The sequence below is a fragment of the Agelaius phoeniceus genome, chromosome 11 (assembly GCF_051311805.1).
Source record: "Agelaius phoeniceus isolate bAgePho1 chromosome 11, bAgePho1.hap1, whole genome shotgun sequence".
NCBI classification, from domain to species: Eukaryota; Metazoa; Chordata; class Aves; order Passeriformes; family Icteridae; genus Agelaius; species Agelaius phoeniceus.
In genome coordinates, this window is record NC_135275.1 from 11,116,046 (window position 1) to 11,135,080 (window position 19,035).

The 19,035-nt window shown below is 38.7% G+C and overlaps 1 protein-coding gene across 34 annotated transcripts in view; it reads left to right on the forward strand.

Moving 5' to 3' along the window:
* SLMAP (sarcolemma associated protein) overlaps positions 1–19,035 on the forward strand; it is a 90,156-nt gene that overhangs the window by 17,716 nt on the left and 53,405 nt on the right. For all 34 annotated transcript variants that reach the window (XM_077184529.1, XM_054640064.2, XM_054640063.2 and 31 more), the window contains exon 3: positions 14,151–14,298. In XM_077184529.1, the coding sequence (XP_077040644.1) occupies positions 14,151–14,298 (148 nt within the window). The remainder of the gene's footprint in view (positions 1–14,150; positions 14,299–19,035) is intronic.

Sequence of the window (19,035 nt, forward strand, 5' to 3'; positions counted from 1 at the left end):
GTACTGGGAGTGCAGTTTGAATGTTATGGGAACTTAATTTGAGGGCTCATCTGTTTCGGTGATACACAGTACAGATCTTTTTTTCCATGGAGTAGATGGGACTGATCTCATGCACAGTACCAGTGCAGTGCCACTGTTATTAAGTGTCATCATTTTTAATGACAAGCTTGCTGAGCTTTCTTCCATTTTGTTTGGGCTATAAATTTTGAAATAATTCTTTAAATATTTTTGTTTTGAACTTCTAGTGTATGTCCTTCTGTCAGTTGGGGTTTTGGTCTTTTAATAAATGACTCATTTTCCTGGTTTGGTTTAGTTTCTGGACCTTGTTTTCTGTTCTTCTAAGAGCATAGATAATGAATTGTAGAAGAATTTAATATATTAAATGTCAAGAATACATTTCATCAAAGGGTGATCTTTGTACAGAAAAAGCCTAACTGTTCTCAGAACAGAATTTTTTTTAAAATGCTGATTAGACACAGAAAAAATCTGCATGTTAATTCTGTTTCTTGCAGCATATGGCCAATTTCTAGCTAGATAATTTTTACCATTGATTAGGAAGTTCAATTTCTATATTTAATGGGAAAAGCCTTTGACAGCATTCTGGTTTTTACCTATGCTTGCTGATTCTGGGTAGAATTCCTGTAACTTGTATAATTTCAGTATCATGAAGACTGAAGTTGAGAAATCTAATTTTAAAATTTGAGAAGTATGAGAATTGTTAATGTGGATGTTGAAGTGCTGAAGGAGCTTGTCTGGGAAGCTTTGGACTGTAAAGATGGAATTAATAGTTTAGGCAACCCACAGAATATGTGGGTATATTCCTATAATTAATGGAAAATTCAGTATTTAAAAAAAAAGTTGAACAACCAAATCTTCGTAATGTGAGCAGTGTTCAGCTGTAGTTTCTGCTCTGCTTTCTGTGGCATTGGTTTTGCATTACCCAGCCCGGGCAGTGTGTTATGTATCGTGGCCTTGCCCTCTAGTGGCTGCAGCTCAGCTTTAAATAGTGAACGGAAAAGGCATTTTCGTGCTTAGGGAAGGAGTTTGGAAAACTTTTTTTGGTGATTTAAAGAATTAAATTATCGGGACTATTTCTTCTTAGACTGACAGTCTAGAACCTCTGATGCTAGAAAGATATTCTTTTTGTATTTTGAAAATTTTTGTCTGTGTTCTAGAGGAAAGTATGGCACATTTAGTACAAAAATTTGTAAAGCTTGATAATGACTTTTCAGAGGTCTGGGTGACCACTCCCTCAGGCTTCTCAGCTGAAAGGGTGTGAGATTGCCAGCAGTACTTTGCAGTTCCCTGCTCCTAATGCCCACTGGCAGATTGGTCACTGGCACTGATGTGTTCTGGGTGCATTTCTGTTGACAAAGAAATTAAAAGATTCGGGTTATTGGTCGTTTTGTGTGTGTGTGTATTGTTTTATATTTTCAGCTTGTCTAAAGAATCATATTCACGGGCACAGGTGTTACCAGTGTAACATCCTTGATGACCCTGATAGAAAATAGCTAGGAAAAAAGCCAGCAAAATGCTTCTGTCTGTGTAGAAAGCTGTACCCTGGCAAGTTTTGCCATATTAGCAACCTGTCTAATCTGTAAATCCAATGTGCCTTGCATGAGATTTTTGCCCTTGACTAAGATGTAAATCATGAGTCACCAGGTTTGGTACCTCAGTTACCAGATCCTTGAACCCTTATCTGCCCATCCCTCTCCTGGCCTGGCTCTGCCATGAACCTGTGAGAACATTGCCCCTTCTTTTGTTTTTTGTTCAGCAGTAGGACACAGGTAAAGACATGAATGATGAATATTCTGTAAGATTGCCTATCAAAAATCAGCTCATACGTTCTCTCCCATTGCTGGCTGACCCATCTCCATATGTGGATTTCATAAGTTTAAAATAAATAATCTTTATTGTGTAATTGTTGGTCTCAGAGGAGCGCTGGAATAAATCAGCCTTTGTTCATGAATACTAGTATTTAATTACTACTTGTTTTAAAAGTCCTGATCCAGGAATGCATTGCAAATAAATACAGACTCCTCCCAGGATATTTTTGCTCTCACTTTGTTGGAGGTATGGCTTGGCAATGCCTTGGGTACAACTATTAAACTCCCAATTGTCAGATTTCTCCTCTGTGTTGGAAAATGAATTTTCCATCTTTGGATGGAGCTGCGCCCTTCTCTTTTGGTGTTTGGTTTCCAGTTAATTGCATTTGCTCTCTACATGGAATGCTGAAGTTCAAAACACAGAATGAAAATAAATTAAATTTAGTAATTTTTTTTTAAGGTTTGGTCTGCCCTTGATGCAGAGAAGTCTTTGGAAAAGCAAGGAGGAGCATATTGCTCTGGTGACCTGTTGTTTTCAGTATGAGGAGCTGTGTAGTGAACTCTCACTACACTCTATTTGGGTAATACTTGTGGTTTGGACCTCTTACAAGAATATCTTGTTTGACATGATTAAAACTGGTGTGGTGTCATTTGTACTAAGGCAGTTCCCTTCAGTTAGGACTTGTACTTTTGCATCCTTATTGGCTGCTTTGAATTTATATCACAGTAGCTTTAAGTTTATCCTCAGCATGGGCATTTTAGCTGTAGTTTAGCAATGTGCTGAACATTATTTTCCTTGTGATATTTGTGCTGTGTGAATTCATAGTTCAGGAGCAGATGATGGCAGAAGGCAAGCCAGCATTGCTTTGTGCAAAGGAGAGGTGAATCAACTAGGCCTGCTGCAGATGTTTCTTTTAAAAAAATAAAAATGCTGTAGTGATATTAGACAAGTCCTTTAAGATGGAATATGTCTCTTAAGAAAAGGCAGGGACGAGCTTTCTTATATTTTTCAGGATATTTAGAGAGTTTTTACATATACAGAGATAATACCAAACCCCTGCTGCATTGCATTTAGAGGTATCTGGGAAATTTGATACAGGTTTTTTTCTTTATCTGAATGTGTGATCACAGGGAGTTTTCTCTGCCATAAACCAGCAGCAGTATGGAATAAATGATAGTAGGTAAACACAGTGCCTTGTGTGGAAGGACTAGAAATGAGAAATCGTTTCAACAACTCCCTTTACTCTCGAAGAAGTTGTAAAGTCAGCATGTGAAAAGTGATTCTTCTGTGCCAGAGCAGAGGAGCTTTGATGTAATTATTAACTAATTCAGCAACTTAGCAGTGAGTAGCAAGACAATTAAGAAGCTTTTGCAGTTCTGCACCTGCCTTGAAACATCGGGTTGTGTTGGGAGTTGGAGTTTCCTGATAAACGAAGGAGCTGCCTCAGAACCTTTTGCTTTTGTATACGTAGTTCTTCTCTTCTGGCGGAGTATCTGGTAATCTTGGCTTCTGTTGTGGTTTTTCTCCAATTTGCTTGCAAATGAAAATGTAATTGTTTGCTGATAGAAGTTCAGCAGTGCAATTTTCTTAAGGAAAACTTCCCTTTCAATTTTTTGCTGGTGATTTAGTTACCTCATTAGCTCAAGATTTTTGAGGAAGCAGAAACAATGGATGATGATGGTGTTGGATTTCTCATTCTAAGTATTTTCTAATAGATGCTGATAGTATTTCAAGATTGCTTTTAAAAAATCTGTTTTTCAGTTGTTTTCTTCTTTTTCTGTAGTTTCTGGTTATTCTTCAATGTTTTGCCATAAAAACAATTTATTTGTTTCTTTAGTAGGTGTTACAGAAATCTGATTTTAGTTTTTTTTTGTGCAAGGTTCTAATAAGATTAGTTAAAATCCAAAGACCAGGAGAGATTTATGCCTTAGCTCTGCTCTTAAATTAGGGCAAAGCTCTGTCCAAACATGAGAAACCCCTCTCTTCGTCATACTTTGCAGTAGTCAGAGACAAAACCATATTTTATTATTTTGGTCTTGAGCTTCGTTAGGTTGGCCAAAGAATGTTAACTATCAAGTTTAACCATTTTTTGATTGTGAATTTAAGAATAAAAATTTTTGTTTTCTGAGTAGTCTTAGTATTCTTCACTAGTGCAGAATATTTATGCCTCCTAAAGGTAAGAGTAAATTGCAATAATGCATTACAAACCTTTTGAAACATGTGTGAAACATGTATTTGAAAAGAAATTAAGATTGTGTATGAGAACCTGCTCTTTGTAGAGCTTATTTATTTTATCTGGATACATGTATCCTACAAATAGAGTCTTTGGGAATTTGTACATGTTGAGAGCAAGTTAACTTTACTTACTGCAAAGTTTGAGTGTGCCATGTTGCCAAACTTTAATTACATTTATTAGAGTAAATAATAGTGTTTAGCTTTCAGTCTAGTTTTGTAGGAAAGTATTCCTGTGAGGGCATCAGGTTTGATGAGTATTTCAGCAATATTTTACACTTAAAAGTAATAAGCCTGAGGAAGCCTGGATTTCTGGGTAACAGCCTATTAGTGTTTTATTTCTTTATTTGAAAGCTGCATTAAGTTGCACTATATTTCCATTATTGATTAATACAAAGAACACAGTAGCATTAAATGAAACCTCAGGAGGTCACCTTGGCCATATGTTTTCCCTCAGGTCCATGTTTGATGTGATGATAGAAGTTGAGATAAACTCTACAAAGTAATCACTGGTGTCACAGTGATACCTGATATGTGGCTGTACAAATGGCTTGTGTAACGAGAGGCTGAGCTTCTTTAATGAAATCAAGCAGCAAACTGCTTTGCAAGTACAATCTCCTTCTAGAAACCTGTTTTTATCTACTTTTTACTGGTTTTATGAGTACGTTGCCCAAGTCAGTGTTTTAATATGGAGCAGGAAAAGTTCTTTCAAAGTCTCTGGGTGTTATGTAAGATATTGTCATCTATGACAGCAGTAAGACAAAATAAATCTCTTCTTTATATTGTTTTAGTATTCTAATGAGTCAATTTGAGCATCTTGGAGTGATGTGTGAGTAATCATTTCCTGGGAAGCTTTCTGTTGATTGTACTTTCTTGTTAATGTATTTTAGCTTTGCATAACTGCAATCATGTACCTTAAAATTGTCTCAGCATTTTCAGGATGGGATTAAAATAGTACTTGAGAATTTTCATTTAGGCTGAAAATTCAGTTTCCTTGAGAATATCATATATAACTAGTACTGAGTTGGTTAGTTTTCTTGTGGGAAACTTTCTTGCTTTGTCTATATTCATATTCAGAATGGAATTGCATCTTTTCTGAAAGTGTTAATATCCTCCATCTCTTTTGTGATTCATGTACAAAAGTTTTCAAACATGATGTATGTGAAGGGACAGACTTTCATTCTGCTGAGAAGAGAATAAATACAAAATACTTCAAGTTATCCTGAAACCATGTAGCACTTTTAGCAGAAGTCTGATACTCAGAAATTTTGGTGAACTGTTAGGACAGAAGTTAAGTAAAAGAGACATTCTAAAGAGTAGTAATTAGTAACTATGGTGACACTGTAGCAAGTCAGTTGGCTATATATAAACCAAATTACTTGTAAATTAGAGCTCTTCCTCTACATCTCTTCTTTTTAAAAATAGCTTTTTGCATCAAAATTAGTGACACTGATGTGTAGAGAGGGATCTATTTTTATATGGTGGTGTCGCATTTTGTGGCTTGAAGTTTTTGGTGAGTATCTATCTTGTCATTCTTCTCCTTTTGACAGTGAATGCCTTTTTGGATTATTTGAATAATCTAGGGATAGATCAGGACCCCGGTACATGAGCAGCTTCTACCTTTTGCAGTCACTTCATTCCACACTTTGTGTTTCCTGCAGAAATTTTTATTTAGAAGAAGAAGGAATATTTTGTATCATGCCTAGGATTGCTTCTGCTCACATTCTTCATCATAAATCTTCTACCAGAGTGTACTAACTACAGAATTTTGAGGAGGCCTTACAGCATAATAGGGAGTGTCCAGGACTTGTTCTTCTCTGACTTGGTGTTATACTACATTTTTCCATTATGGAACGTGATAGCTGGGAGGTGTTACTTTCACAGCTGTCAAGTTAGGCTTGAAATGTTTATTTCTAGAAAATAGTTTGTGTGTTGCTTGAATGCTACCAGTACTGCTGAAGGAGGGTGAAGGTAAATAGGTTAGAAAGTGGAGCCATCCTTTGTGATAATGTTTCCATTCACATTGGTTGTGCACAGTCATAGTGCACAATCTTAGAATAAAAGCTTTGTTTTCAGTTTAATCTGTTACTTCAGTATTGGTATATATGACATATTTATCATCTTATATGAAGGACTTTTTCCCTGTATAAACTGCTATCCCCATAACATAAATGGGTTTTTTTCCCAGATATTTTCTTGTTTTAGGTGTTTGTACTGTTGATAGTTCCTTTCAAAACTAAATAAAATAAAAGCAATCTGCAAGTGAGTTAGTGATGTTCATACAGTTCTGCATTGACTGATACTGAGGGATTCAAGCATTGTAATGCAATTTGTTCACTTACTTACATTTTCACAGAATCACAGAATAGTTGGATTGGAAGGGACCACAGTGGGCCCTTTGGTCCAGTCTCCCTGATCAGGCAGGGTCATCTGAGAGCATGCGGCACAGGATTGTGTCCAGATAGTTCTGAATATCTCCAGTGAGGGAGACTCCACAGCCTCTCTGGGCACCTGTTCCAGTGTGCAGTTACTGCAGGGTAAAGAAATTCTTCCTCATATTCAGGTGGAACTTGCTGGGCATCAGTTTCTGCCCATTGCCTCATGTCCCATTGCTTGGTAGCACAGATGAGAGCCCAGCTCTGTCCTCTGACCCCTCCCAGCAGATACTCACAGACCTTGGTGAGGTCCCTTCTCAAGGTGCTCCCAGCTCCCTCAGCCTGTCCTCATGAGAGACATGCTGCAGTCCCTTCATCCTCTTTGTCACCTCTGCTGGGCCTGCTCCAGGGGCTTTGTGGCTCTCCTGGACTGAGGAACCCACAGTTACATTTTTGTATTTCATGAAAGCAAGGATGATGTAGGTCATGGTTTCCTTAATTTTCTTAATTCAGCTTGAGACAGTTGTCTCCTAATACAGAGAACTTCAGATTTGGACACAAGCAGTAGGGATTTTTTTCTCCTCATTTCATATACATGTGCAGATTTTGAATTGTGAGTGTGGGTTTTTGCTTTGGTCTTAAACTAGAGAACTTGGATTGTGATATAATTTGAGGTCCTACCCTGAAACTTTTAGCCATCTTCTGTTATTCTCTTAAATATGTATTACTTTGAAAAACACAACAATACTGCTTGAGAATTATATTTGATAAAAATAGCTCAAACCATTTAAATTACATATTTTTAAGATTCATGTAGCTAGTTGTAAAACTAATTAGAAAGAATTGTTTAATATTTTTAGTAGCCTTTCTGTTAATAAAGACCACTTTCTAATACAAATCAAAAATCATTGTAAAATAAGTGCCTGATATTCTCTTTCTAAACTGTTGAATGTAACGTAGATTATCTGTAACTACTTGAAGAATAGTATAGAGCTATTGACTTACAGTAACCCTGAGTCCTGAGCTTTTCACCTTTAGATGAGCAAGTTGAATTGCAACTAGTAGCAAATGTGTGGTTTGAATAATGATTTAGAAAGTAAATGTACTTAAATGGGCACAACACTTAGGAGGTGGCATTAAGTCTGCAAGCATAGCTTTTTTTGTGCCTTTTTTTTTGTTAATTTTAATACGACAGAATTTAAAGTTCTGATAGGTGTAAGTGTATCTGTAAAAGTCAGCAGTTAAAATAAGCATTGCAAAGTCATATGTCAAAAAAAGTCTGTGCTGAAATGTTCACAGGTACATTTTGCTTTGTTCTGTTGAGAAAGGTGACATTTTGCTACTGAGGAAGGCACTAGAGCAGCTCAGGGCTGTAGCCAGACTCATTCTTATGCACAGTGAATTGTTGGTGTCTCTCAGTGCTGGGCATTGCCTTTCTGCCTACCTAAGGTGATTCCTCTTCCTCCCCACAAATCCATCCATCTTCCCTTCCCTTTCATAGTCCCTGTGCCCTTTTGGGGCAAAGTCTGCTGACCACTCACATGAAAGTTAAGCTGAGTGACAGGACCTGTAGTGAACTTAAAAGCACTTGAACAACCAGGACATGGCAAGGAACACAGGGATTAATATTTTATAGCACCTCAAATAATGTGGCTGCAAAGGCCAAGCTGTGTTTATACCCAGGCTCAGTTATGCTGGCACAAAGCTGCTTGTACTGGCACAGTTTACTTTGCTTGACAACAGGTATGAGCCACCAGCAGGGTTGTCCTGGCAGTACAGACAACAAAACTTCAAGGTGTAAACAGACAAAGGAACAACTTGGTTAGCAGAGGAGCATATTCCCTGCTGTCCTTTGCCCTCTACCCCTTTGAACTGCTGGCAAGTTTGGAAGGATAGCATTGGATTCCTGGGAATAGCTGAAGATTTTAACCTTTTCTCATCAGTGTAGCTGGATTTACATTAGCCTTACACTTTGAGTTAAAAACACAGTGACTTTTTTGTCCCATGCTATATCCAAGAATGTCAATTTTTTATCTTATTTTTTCTTTTATTAGTCATAGAAAAAGTGGTAAAGTTTATTATTTTTTAGAAAAGTTACTGAAAACTACTAGCAAGTTTTGCTTCACTTGAGAAACCCAATACTTTCAGTCCCTGGAAAGCCAACTGCCACTCCTTCACTCTGTTCAATCTGACTGGAAAATCCCTTTCTTCACAGCTGGTTGCTTTTAGTTTCATAGTGGGTGCTTGCCTGGGGTAGTTGGAATCATTTTAAAAATGAGTTTTCATAATAACTCAAAAGTTAATGCACTGGTTTTGTTTCTGAGTTGAAGGAGCTGGGGTTTAGTAAGCAAAGAGCTATTAGATCTATGTGTTTAAGAAATGGAAAACTAAATAGAAAAGCAGTTTTGCTTGATGTACCCCACCCTGTGAATTACTCTTGCTTATGGAGACAAATACTTCTACTTCCTTGATAGATGGGTGGAGTTAGGCAAGTGAGAGGAAAGGAATTTGGGATCTGTCTAAGCAGACCAGAATGAGAAACTCAGATCAATTGGATCTGGAGGTAATTTAGCATTTGAACTTCTCTATCTTAGAGCCAAAGGACTGACCTGGAATTCAGTATGGTTTGCACAGTGTAGTCTGCTAGCAGAGTGCTGCTCCCAAAATGAGAAAATTCTTAGTGTGAAGACTTCAAATAAGATTATTTTTATCTTGTAACAATATGAGAGAAAAAAAATTTCTAACCACAGTGTGGCAAATGTTGGCCATGTGGGTTTGACCATGGTATATATTTTGTTTTAAAGTCTTTGGCTTTACACAGTTGGACTTGTGCATGGTGTGTTTTGTTTCCTGGTAGAATTCTCAGCATGCAATGAGTAAATGAACTCAGTTACATTACTGCTTAGTGAAGTATCACTCCAGGGCAAGTATTCCAATTTCTAGATCCCTATTTACTTCCTGCTTTTGGGTATTAGCTTTAGTACTCAGGGGGTGCATTTATAATGCCTGCATTAATTGTTCAGTGATTATTTAGCGTGAGTTCAGGGAAGAATCTTTCATCATTAACTGCTGCATTTTATGGTTTAACTGCTCTGGCTAATAGCCTTGCTGCCCCTTTGTGGTGGTAACCATGGCAAAAATGAAACTGCCAACTCCTTAGGGGTTATAGTTCATAATTTGACAAAATCATATAAATCTTTCTGGTTCAAGCTAAACCACAAAGGTATAACAGGACCCTGAAGCTCATGGGAATTGTGTGTACTTCTTTCACAGAGGAAATAAGAGGTGAGAACAAGCATGGTAAACTAGGAGATTCTGAAATTGGCCTTCTTTTTCTACATTCATTTTTTAGGCAGTGGAAATTTATTTAATACATAAAATATATTACTTTTTGACTTTGTGTAAAAGGCAATAGCCTACAATTTGGTACTTACTTAATTATTCAACTTTCGAAAGAGGCTGAAATAGGTTTAATTATATATAATGGTTTCTTCTTCTTTCTGCATTTTTTGATGTAGAAGTTGTTCGTCTTCACATACTGAATCTCACATCTCTGTGGACAAACTGCCTCAGTTTTCCAGCAATTCTCCTCACTGTAGTTCTCAGAATAATTGCCCTGAACTGCAGTTTCAAGCTGAGTTAGATGGAGTAGCACTAATGTGCTATTAAAATGGCAAATGAGGGCTGTACATAGTAATAGCAAATACAGAAGTATGAAAAAGCTGGTCAGTTGTTTCTTCCTGTAGTTCTACTGTAATTAAATCCAGATAAATCACTGAAGAAGTGTGCTACTTTCAAGATGTTGTATACATCTCTGAGCCCATATTTTGTCTTCTCTGAGACAGAAGTGTCTCATCCAGTATCAGGCCTCTATATGGTTTGGGAAAGAAAACACATCATGGCTTTCTCACTTGTCAGGCTACTGAAGGAGCTCTCTTCAGCCTGCCTTGTGGAAGATGTTGCAATAGTGATCATTAAACAGAATGGGTTTGTTATTGTTAGTTGGTTTTATTACTTAGAAGGAAACAGATAACCTACATTTCATAAGTTAGGTTAAAATCTGTCCTCGTGGAGCATAGCAATTTGCAACTTCCTAATATCAGTTAGAATTAACATATTTTATGTACTTAGCTTTGATGTATTATGGTTTGGGATCACTACAGAAGAACCTTCGGTTTCTTTAATCTGAAAATACTAGCAATTTGTTATAGGGGAAAAATCATAGTGATATCTAACTGCATGAAAATAAAACATGAACTGATTTAGCAGGTTGTTGATGCTCTTCTGAGTCATTGACCTAGAAGGAGGAATGTGATTTTTATGCACCATAGGTCAGAGCAGAGGAAGTACCTTTGTTTCATTTGCAAAACTGAAGACTAATTTGAAATACGATAAATACTAAGTTTGTGAAATAAATACATAATTCCTTGCAAAACAGGGAAACAAAAATCTGTAGTTTTTTGAAACTTCCATAACATAGTTTCTAAGGAAGGTGGACTGTACTTGAAGAAGTTTATGTTACTGATGAACTGCAAGTTTGACTTGAGAATAAAATCTTCAAAAATTTTGTGGAAGCAGCCTGGTAAGGTGTCTGCAGTTAATTGGTCTTACTAATGGCTTGTGGGTGGGAGGGCATATAAACGATAAATTACTAAAGAAGAAAGAGAGACTAGGATTTTTTTAGTTGAGATGTTATGATAATGGAACATAAGTTTCTTGAATACTTTGTGTTACCTTGTATTTTTTATGAAAGGAGGGGAAACCAGCCCTCACACAATATATACAGCTATCCCTTGAATTAAGGGTGCTCATGCTTTAAGAGTCCTCAAAAGCTGAGTTGTTTTGAATGTGCCTTAGCTGCCACTCTGCTCTACATTGGACTCGTTGTTCATATGAGGTACAACAGGGCTGGGACTTTGCTCTGGAGAGTGAATTATAAAAGCAAGTGTAATTAGGCCAGTATATGCTGCCATTTTTTCTGTCAGCTTAAGCACCTCCTTGTTTACCTTGCGTCAGCTCGAACCTGGTTTGCAGTGACTGAACAAGAGCCTGAGCCAGTGCAGGTGGGGAGGTGGTGGCACAGCTCAGCAGTGAGAGCTGGGAAGGGCAGGAGGCGTTGCTGCTCTGTGAGGAGCTGGCACTGCTGCCTGGATGTGCTGGGACCAGGGAGGACAAGTGGTGCTGGGCTCTCAGAAGGTGCTGTGTCACACAGCTGCTGTGTAAAAGGTCTAGGTTTGGGAATCTGAGGACCCACTGTGCTTACCACATAATTAAATAGTACATAAAAACCAGTGTGCTGCCACAAGTACTAGTTAATGTGTAGACACATTTGTTTCAGGGCTTCTACTTGATTTTATTTCCTGAAGATAGCTTTAGTAATTATGCAAAAGGGATGGAGAGATTGACCTTTGAGAAACATCATTTGGACTAGTGAAAACCAGCATGGAAGTAACTTTTGAATTTGCTACCTGAAAGGGGCTGGCTCAGTGGGCTCCTGAAGAATGGCTACACTAAAGATAACTGAATCCTTTATAGCAAGATTTGAAGGCAGTGTCTTTTCCCTTCCTTAGATATCAGCTACTAACATGTGGCTGGTATTGCTCCTTTACTAGATACAGGAAGAAGCATATTTACAAACAGGATGAAAAGACTTGAAGGGCATCACTTTTCTAAAATTTATGTAATACAATTCAGTAGTATGCACTTAAGTGGACATCAGTTACATAATATTAAATGTAATGTGTATTTTCTGTAGACATTTGTTTAGAAATATCCTTTTGCCATTTGCATGTTGTGTCTGCTGATGTTTTACAAGTTTTGTATGGCTGATGCTCTCTTGCACTTCTTTTCCTGTGGTCACTGTCTTGTATTTCCTTGTGCTATCTTGTCTGAGTCCCATTTGCAGATTTTGCAAAAATGCAGTTACAAGGGGCAGTGATTAATCAAAACCTTGGGAGGGATAAAAGGCAGATATGCACAGAGAAGAAAAGGGTGGGGAAGAGCAAATAAGCAGAAGCATGTTTGTTTGTCCTTGCCTGTGACTCACTTTTTCATAACAGAAGAATTTTCAAATGAATAAGAAAGCTAATTGAAAACAAACAGGAAGCAAGATTACCTCTGCACTGAACCATGAGAGGGTTCAGTACTTTCAGCCTATTAAATTAACAAGCTAATTAATTTGATTGAACTTATAAAAGCTGTATGATATACTAGTATGTTAATAGATAGTATTTAATACTATGGAGAGTATTATTTAGAGTGGGTTTGATTATTAATGTAGTGAATGCAGTCAGAATTTCTTGATCTATCCATAATTTATGTTTACCTTCATCTTTATCAGCTTATGACAGATTACTGTTTTGTTTTCCTTCAGTTGAAGATCTAAGGCGTGTCTGTTGGGGGGAGGGAAGTCTTTCACACACTGCTTTTCATTCTGTTCACATACTGCAATTCATTTCTAACACCTACATGAGCTTTCTGTGCTGGCCTTCCCCTTGATGAGTGAGTCCATGACACAATGGAACTCCAGCTGTGTGCTTAGGGCCACTGGGTTATGCCATATAAGATCCATCTCGTGCACTCTGTGTCATTCTCCAATACAAGATCTAAGGAGGTGCTCTACTCTCACTCCATTCAAAACCCGTCTTTCCCCTTGACTGTGGTTTTGAGCTATGTATCAGGGTTTTTTTTGAGGTAAAAACATGGAAAATTTTGTAGGGAATGCTGCAAAAAAGGAAAGGTCAATTGGTTTTATAAGAAAAAGATGGAAATATATTCATTTCTCTGAACACAACATCTTTTTCCCCAATCTTATGCCTGCTTTGGGACTTGATGAGATTCTTTGAGTGCAGGAAGCCAGTGATTTCTACCATTCCAGCAGGTTCCTGTAGCAGCTATTGTTATCTTGTAGTGAGTAGTGCGATTGACTCATTCCAGTAGTTACACCTGGCTGTCAGTAGCACTCTGATCCCCTCTTTTGTGCTGTCACTGCTCAGGTCACAGCCAGTCTCTCTGGTCTTCTGATGGGTGATTCATTTGTAACCTCTTTTCAGATGCAGGAGTTTAGACTACAAGTCTTGCATCATAAAAGCAGTTTCAGATTCAATAAGTTTCTATTAACATTTAATTAATTCTGCAGTTGGGTGTTTACAAAAGTACTTGAAATCTTGAAATTTAGTTAATGATGTGAACTAGTATTGCTGAGAAGTGAAAGCATCCTGTTGGATTTCTTTAAGTTTCACCATGGTCTTTCATTGCAATTCCTGAATTCTGTCTTTTGCCAGAGGTTTTCCTTCAGTAGCCTTCCCTGCAGCATGATTGTCATGCAATACTGTTACCTTGAATGTATGAGCAGTTAGAATTTTTGTGTGTTGGACAACTCAAAAATATGAATTGTTGTATGTATGTGGCAAAAGGTGTTGCTGCTAATGACGTGTGATCCTCTGTTGCAGGCAGTAGTTCAGGCACACTTTGTGGCAATTATTTGCATAGTGTATGTGCTAGAATTCAATTGTATGTGAACTCAAAATCAAATACAGATACTTCTTGATGATGGGAAGGTGTTGCATCCTGATGAGGGTGTTTAGAGTTTGATACATTTGTTTTCTTCTAGAAATAAATTTTTATATAAATAAAATTTTACTTCTCCTTGCTTGTGTATTTCTTGTCTTACTTTTCCCAAATATCTTACTGATGTTTTTGTTTGTTTGTTTACAGTTCTATCTTCAAGACACTAAAAGTAGTAATGGTACCTTTATTAATAGTCAGAGACTGAGTAGAGGATCTGAGGAAAGCCCACCATGTGAAATTATGTCAGGTGACATCATCCAGTTTGGTGTAGATGTGACGGAGAACACGCGGAAAGGTAAGGGTATGGATCATTTTTTGGTTTCTTTTCAAGTAGATTTATTTGGAACACCTTCCTGCAATCCAGTCTTTAAAACTAAATGGCATTCCCATTGTAAGAAAACAGTCTTGTTTGGTTTTTTGTTACTTCTTCCCTCCTTTGTGCTGGCAGTGAGCCCTGGTGCTATGTGGTACCTGATCAAGAAACATGTCTGCTGAAAATACAGGCTCTATTTCTGCCCTCACGCCCCCAGATGGACTTTACTGGGTTCTTTCCATGGCCTACTTTGTTCCTTACTGTGTGCAGGGGAAGTGTAGGTCTGGAAAAGGAGGCTCAGCTGGGGCCATGTGTTCATCTGTTGCCTCACTTTAATTGACCTACAGCAATTTCAAAAGTGCAACGCAAGCATATGTGTGTAATGCTGTATTGGGCTTTTTGTATTTGGATTTTATTATTATAATTGTAATTACCTTTCTCTCAAGCCCTTTGAACCTTAAGGTTTCAGCTAATTGTGTGGCAGAAGTATGAACCTGAATTTCTTGATCAGTGTAGGTTTGAAACAGGCTAACTTAATTCTTTTCAGGATACCCACCGTTTCCTTCTGTGTCAGCTACTGATTTTGATTTCTGCTGGTACTTTAAAATGAGAATAGAAACAAGTTGCTAGCTAACAAATGAGGTGATGGCATTTTTGTTTGGTTTGTTTTTCTTGCTGTTTTCTTCCCAGTACGCATGCTCAAGAGATTTTGTATTATGGAATAGCTCTGTATCTGTATTAATTAAAATGCAGCCTCTATCTCTTTTCTTTTGAAATTACGTAGTTTGTCAGGAACCCTCTCTTCATCTTTCTGGAGACTGGTCTGTATGGGGATTATCAGACTATAATCAGTTTTGTCAAGACTTTTTAAAGTTCCCTAATGGGTCTGCTGCTTTCTGTAAGCATTGAACTTCTGGCCATGTTCTGTAGAATCCTACCTACCTAGTACCACACAGACTGCCCTCACCCCTTTACTGCTTTTCTGAACAAGACCTTCAGAGAGCTTATCCTTAAAGAGAAGTGTATTAGAGAAGAATGAAGAATAATATTAAACTGGAAGGCTGATGGTAAAGTTTTTTAAAACAAGCAAATAAATGAAACGTCCATCAAAGCAACCCCCCCAAAGCCCAACAAACCAAACCATAGTACAACAGAATTTCTTAAAGTGCATTAAGTGAACAAAACATAAAGATGGCACCTGCTCTGTTACTCGTGAATTTTGTCTTTAGCCAGATGGGGTTGTAATTCTCACATCTGAAGTATCAGAGGAAGGTTAATGAATGTGTTAAAGAAAACATTGTTAAGTAATGGTGGTGGTGGTATTTTGTCTTCAGGAGCTTTTGGAGCTGTAGATTTTTGAATGATTCATTATAGTGAAGGTCTTACCACATTGTTTTACTCTTCTCAAAAATGATGTTGCAAAGATTCGACTCCAGGGTGACTAGCTGAAATTGCTGGGAGTTATTGAAAATGTTTCCATGTGAAGTGATTGTAAATGTTTATGAATACTAGCAGTACACATGGAAGAGATCAAAAGTATACACTGCATCTAATGAACTTGGAACTATTAATTTGATGAGATGCTGTCCTCGCTAAGAGGAGCTGAATTTCTTCAAGTGTATTTAGACTAAAACAATTTTTATTATAAGATTTAGTTGGAAGAGAAATTGGACTTGACCTGCTTTTATCAGCACATTGCAGTTAGTTCATGGAAACATTTGCACAAAGTTCATAGTAAGCAAATTCTTGCCATGAATTTTTGCCAGTAGTAGTTATTTGCTGTGGTTTTGTGTTAGTTTTACAAAGCACGATACAGTACACAAATGCTGGTGACCTGGCATTTGTGTAATGAGCGATCAGATTATGGAGCCTTCCTCGTCCTTTTCTCTGGCTTTGAACTTGGAAGCTGTGCTCATGTTACTCATGAATGTATTGAGCTCTCTAATGAGGAAGAGGATACAAGTTTGCTTTCTTCCCTCTCCCCCAAGCAGAGAATGAAGATTGTATCATCACAGGGTGTTTACCTATGAATATGGTTGGAATGCATATAAACATGGGTTTTTCACTAGCTGGTTTCAGTAGTCTTAGATGTTACTGTTTATCTAATCTAGTCATGAAACAGACAGGAAAGTAGTTTTTAAATAGGTGATTCCCTTTAAAAGCACTTTGCACTCTGGTATTTACATAATGCCTTACTTGCACAAGACATGTCAGCAATCTGCTGCGTGTAATTATAAGGTAATGACAGGACAGAACAAGTGTACTTGCCCATGTAAATTCTGAATTCTGTCAGTATTGCTAGAATACACTTATTTTATTGTTCAGGCTGTGTTTTAGTAAATAATTTCCTTGCAAATGTGATCTGGATTTGGTTCATTAAAATAGTGGCATGTTCAGTATGTGATTTTTCAGGTTATCAAGTATGGGAACCAATTCCTCAGTTTCCTGCTGCTGAGCCAAACTCAATAACAGGTCCTGGAGAAGTATTTGCATCCTTCCTGCTTCCTTATTTGTCCACTTGCGGTGTTACTGACAAGCACAGGGGCCTCGCCATTTCCCTCTCCTTAATACAGCAGTAACCTGTGCTTTTTCTCTCTGGGTTAGTGTGGTTTATATTCTTGTAGCACTTTCTTAATTTCCCACTTGTGCCAGAGCATTCCAAGCTAATTGGTGATACTTCCCTGCACAGCAAGCAGCAGCAGCATTGCAAAGCAAGGTCAAATAATACCAACATGATTTAGTTCAAATGCAAAAATGCACATTTTTCTAGTCAGGTTTGCTCTCTCTCATACATCTGTTCTGTCAGGGATGTTTGAGGGAGGTCATGTAAGTGGGGAGTGCACAGACCCTCGAGGGGTGTGGGGGGCTCCTCAGGGCTGGGTACCACATTAACAAGTGAAAATAGAAACAAAAAGCATCGTTGGGGAATTGGCTCTCTAGGAAGCAAAAACTGAGACAAACGGAAATGGTTTCTGCGTTCCCGTTGCGCTGTAGTGCGGCAGAACCTGTCGGGGTTTAGGACGGGTCTCAGGGGTTTGGAGCTGTGAAATGTGGGTCAGCTGCGTGTTTTGGAGGGGACCAAGAAGTTCGTGACTGAAGTGTGGAACAGCAAATGGAGCGGCAGCAGGGTTTTAATCCGTGGAGAGAGCAGTGGATGAGGGGCAGCAGTTCGATGCTGTGGAGGAGCCGTGGCTGTGGGGCGGCAGTTCGATGCTGTGGGGCGGCAGTTCGATGCTGTGGGGCGGCAGTTCGATGCTGTGGGGCGGCAGTTCGATGCTGTGGGGCGCCAGTTCGATGCTGTGGAGAGAGCAGTGGATGAGGGGCAGCAGTTCGATGCTGTGGAAGAGCCGTGGCTGTGGGGCGGCAGTTCGATGCTGTGGAGAGAGCAGTGGATGAGGGGCGGCACTTCGATGCTGTGGAAGAGCCGTGGCTGTGCAGCCGCTGTTCCCGCTCCGGAGGCCGCGCGGGGCGGGGCGGACCCGGCGGCCGCGGTGGCCGGCGCTGGGGCTCCCCCTGGCGGCGGCGCTGCGCAATGCCGGCCGTGCCGGGGCCGGGCGGGAGCGGCGGCCCCGCGGAGCGCCCGGAGGTGAGTGGGATGGAGAGGGGGTGAGCCGTGGGGACAAGGGGTGCCTCAGCTCCGTTGGGACACCAGGCGTTGATTTACTGCCTTTTCTTGTTATTTCCTCACAAGAAATACTGTAGACCTGAATTTAAACCATTGCTGCTCTTCCGTGCAGTCAGTACTGTATTCATGTTTTCTGTGTTGCTTTCTCCTTATTTTTCAAATTGCAATGAACTGATAGCTTAAGGTCAGACTGCAGAGTTTGGATATTGTTTCATTTCTTACTATTTTGATTTTATAAGTTTGTCAAAATGCTTGGTACCTTTTCCCTGTTACTGTCTATTTGAGACCTTTTGCTAGATGTCTGTTATATCTTAATTTGACACAAATAAAGCTCCTGCAGATTTTAGGAGATTTTTGTCAGTCTAGCTGTTGACAGAAAAACTTCAGAATTATATAATCTTACAGCAGACCTACCTGATATGTGACCCGAAGGTAAAGCTGTCTGTTGCCATTTAATGTCAGGTATCCTAATGTTTTCTTATTAAAATCACTGATTTCCTCTAAAAGAAAGAATTCTGCATTATGAAAACTGTGTATTACAGGGTACAGCTAATATTGCTAATGTATTTTTAAAATGTTTTTGCAAACTGGATTTATTCAATTTGTAAATAAAGACCCCAAACCCTGCAGTTTAATCTGTTCTGCCCTGGCGTGTAAATTTAATACTTTACCAGGTCATCTTGAAAAAAACAAGATGCTCTAGCCAGGAGAATACGTCTCCAAAGCATTAGCTAAATAAAGGTTAAAACCAGCTTGTCTTGGTTGGATCATTTCTCCTCTATATTTAGATTCTATTGAGGTAGCTTCCTTAAAGACCTGTCTCATTTCCCTGGAGTATTACCATGTCCTAAAACGCCCATTGCCCTTTTTTTTCCAAAGCCAGATTAACTTTTGCTGGTATTAATAACAGAGGAAGGAGAGCAGCTATTTGTTTTGTATGTTAGTGGGTGCTGGAGGTATAGTGGTCCATGATAGGTGACCACACACTCATTTCTATCTCACTTTTGGTAGTGTTTTGGGAACAAGGTGCAGCTATCTTTCCATGTATAATAATAATTTTTGCTTCCCAATTAATAGAACCATTCAGGGAAAAA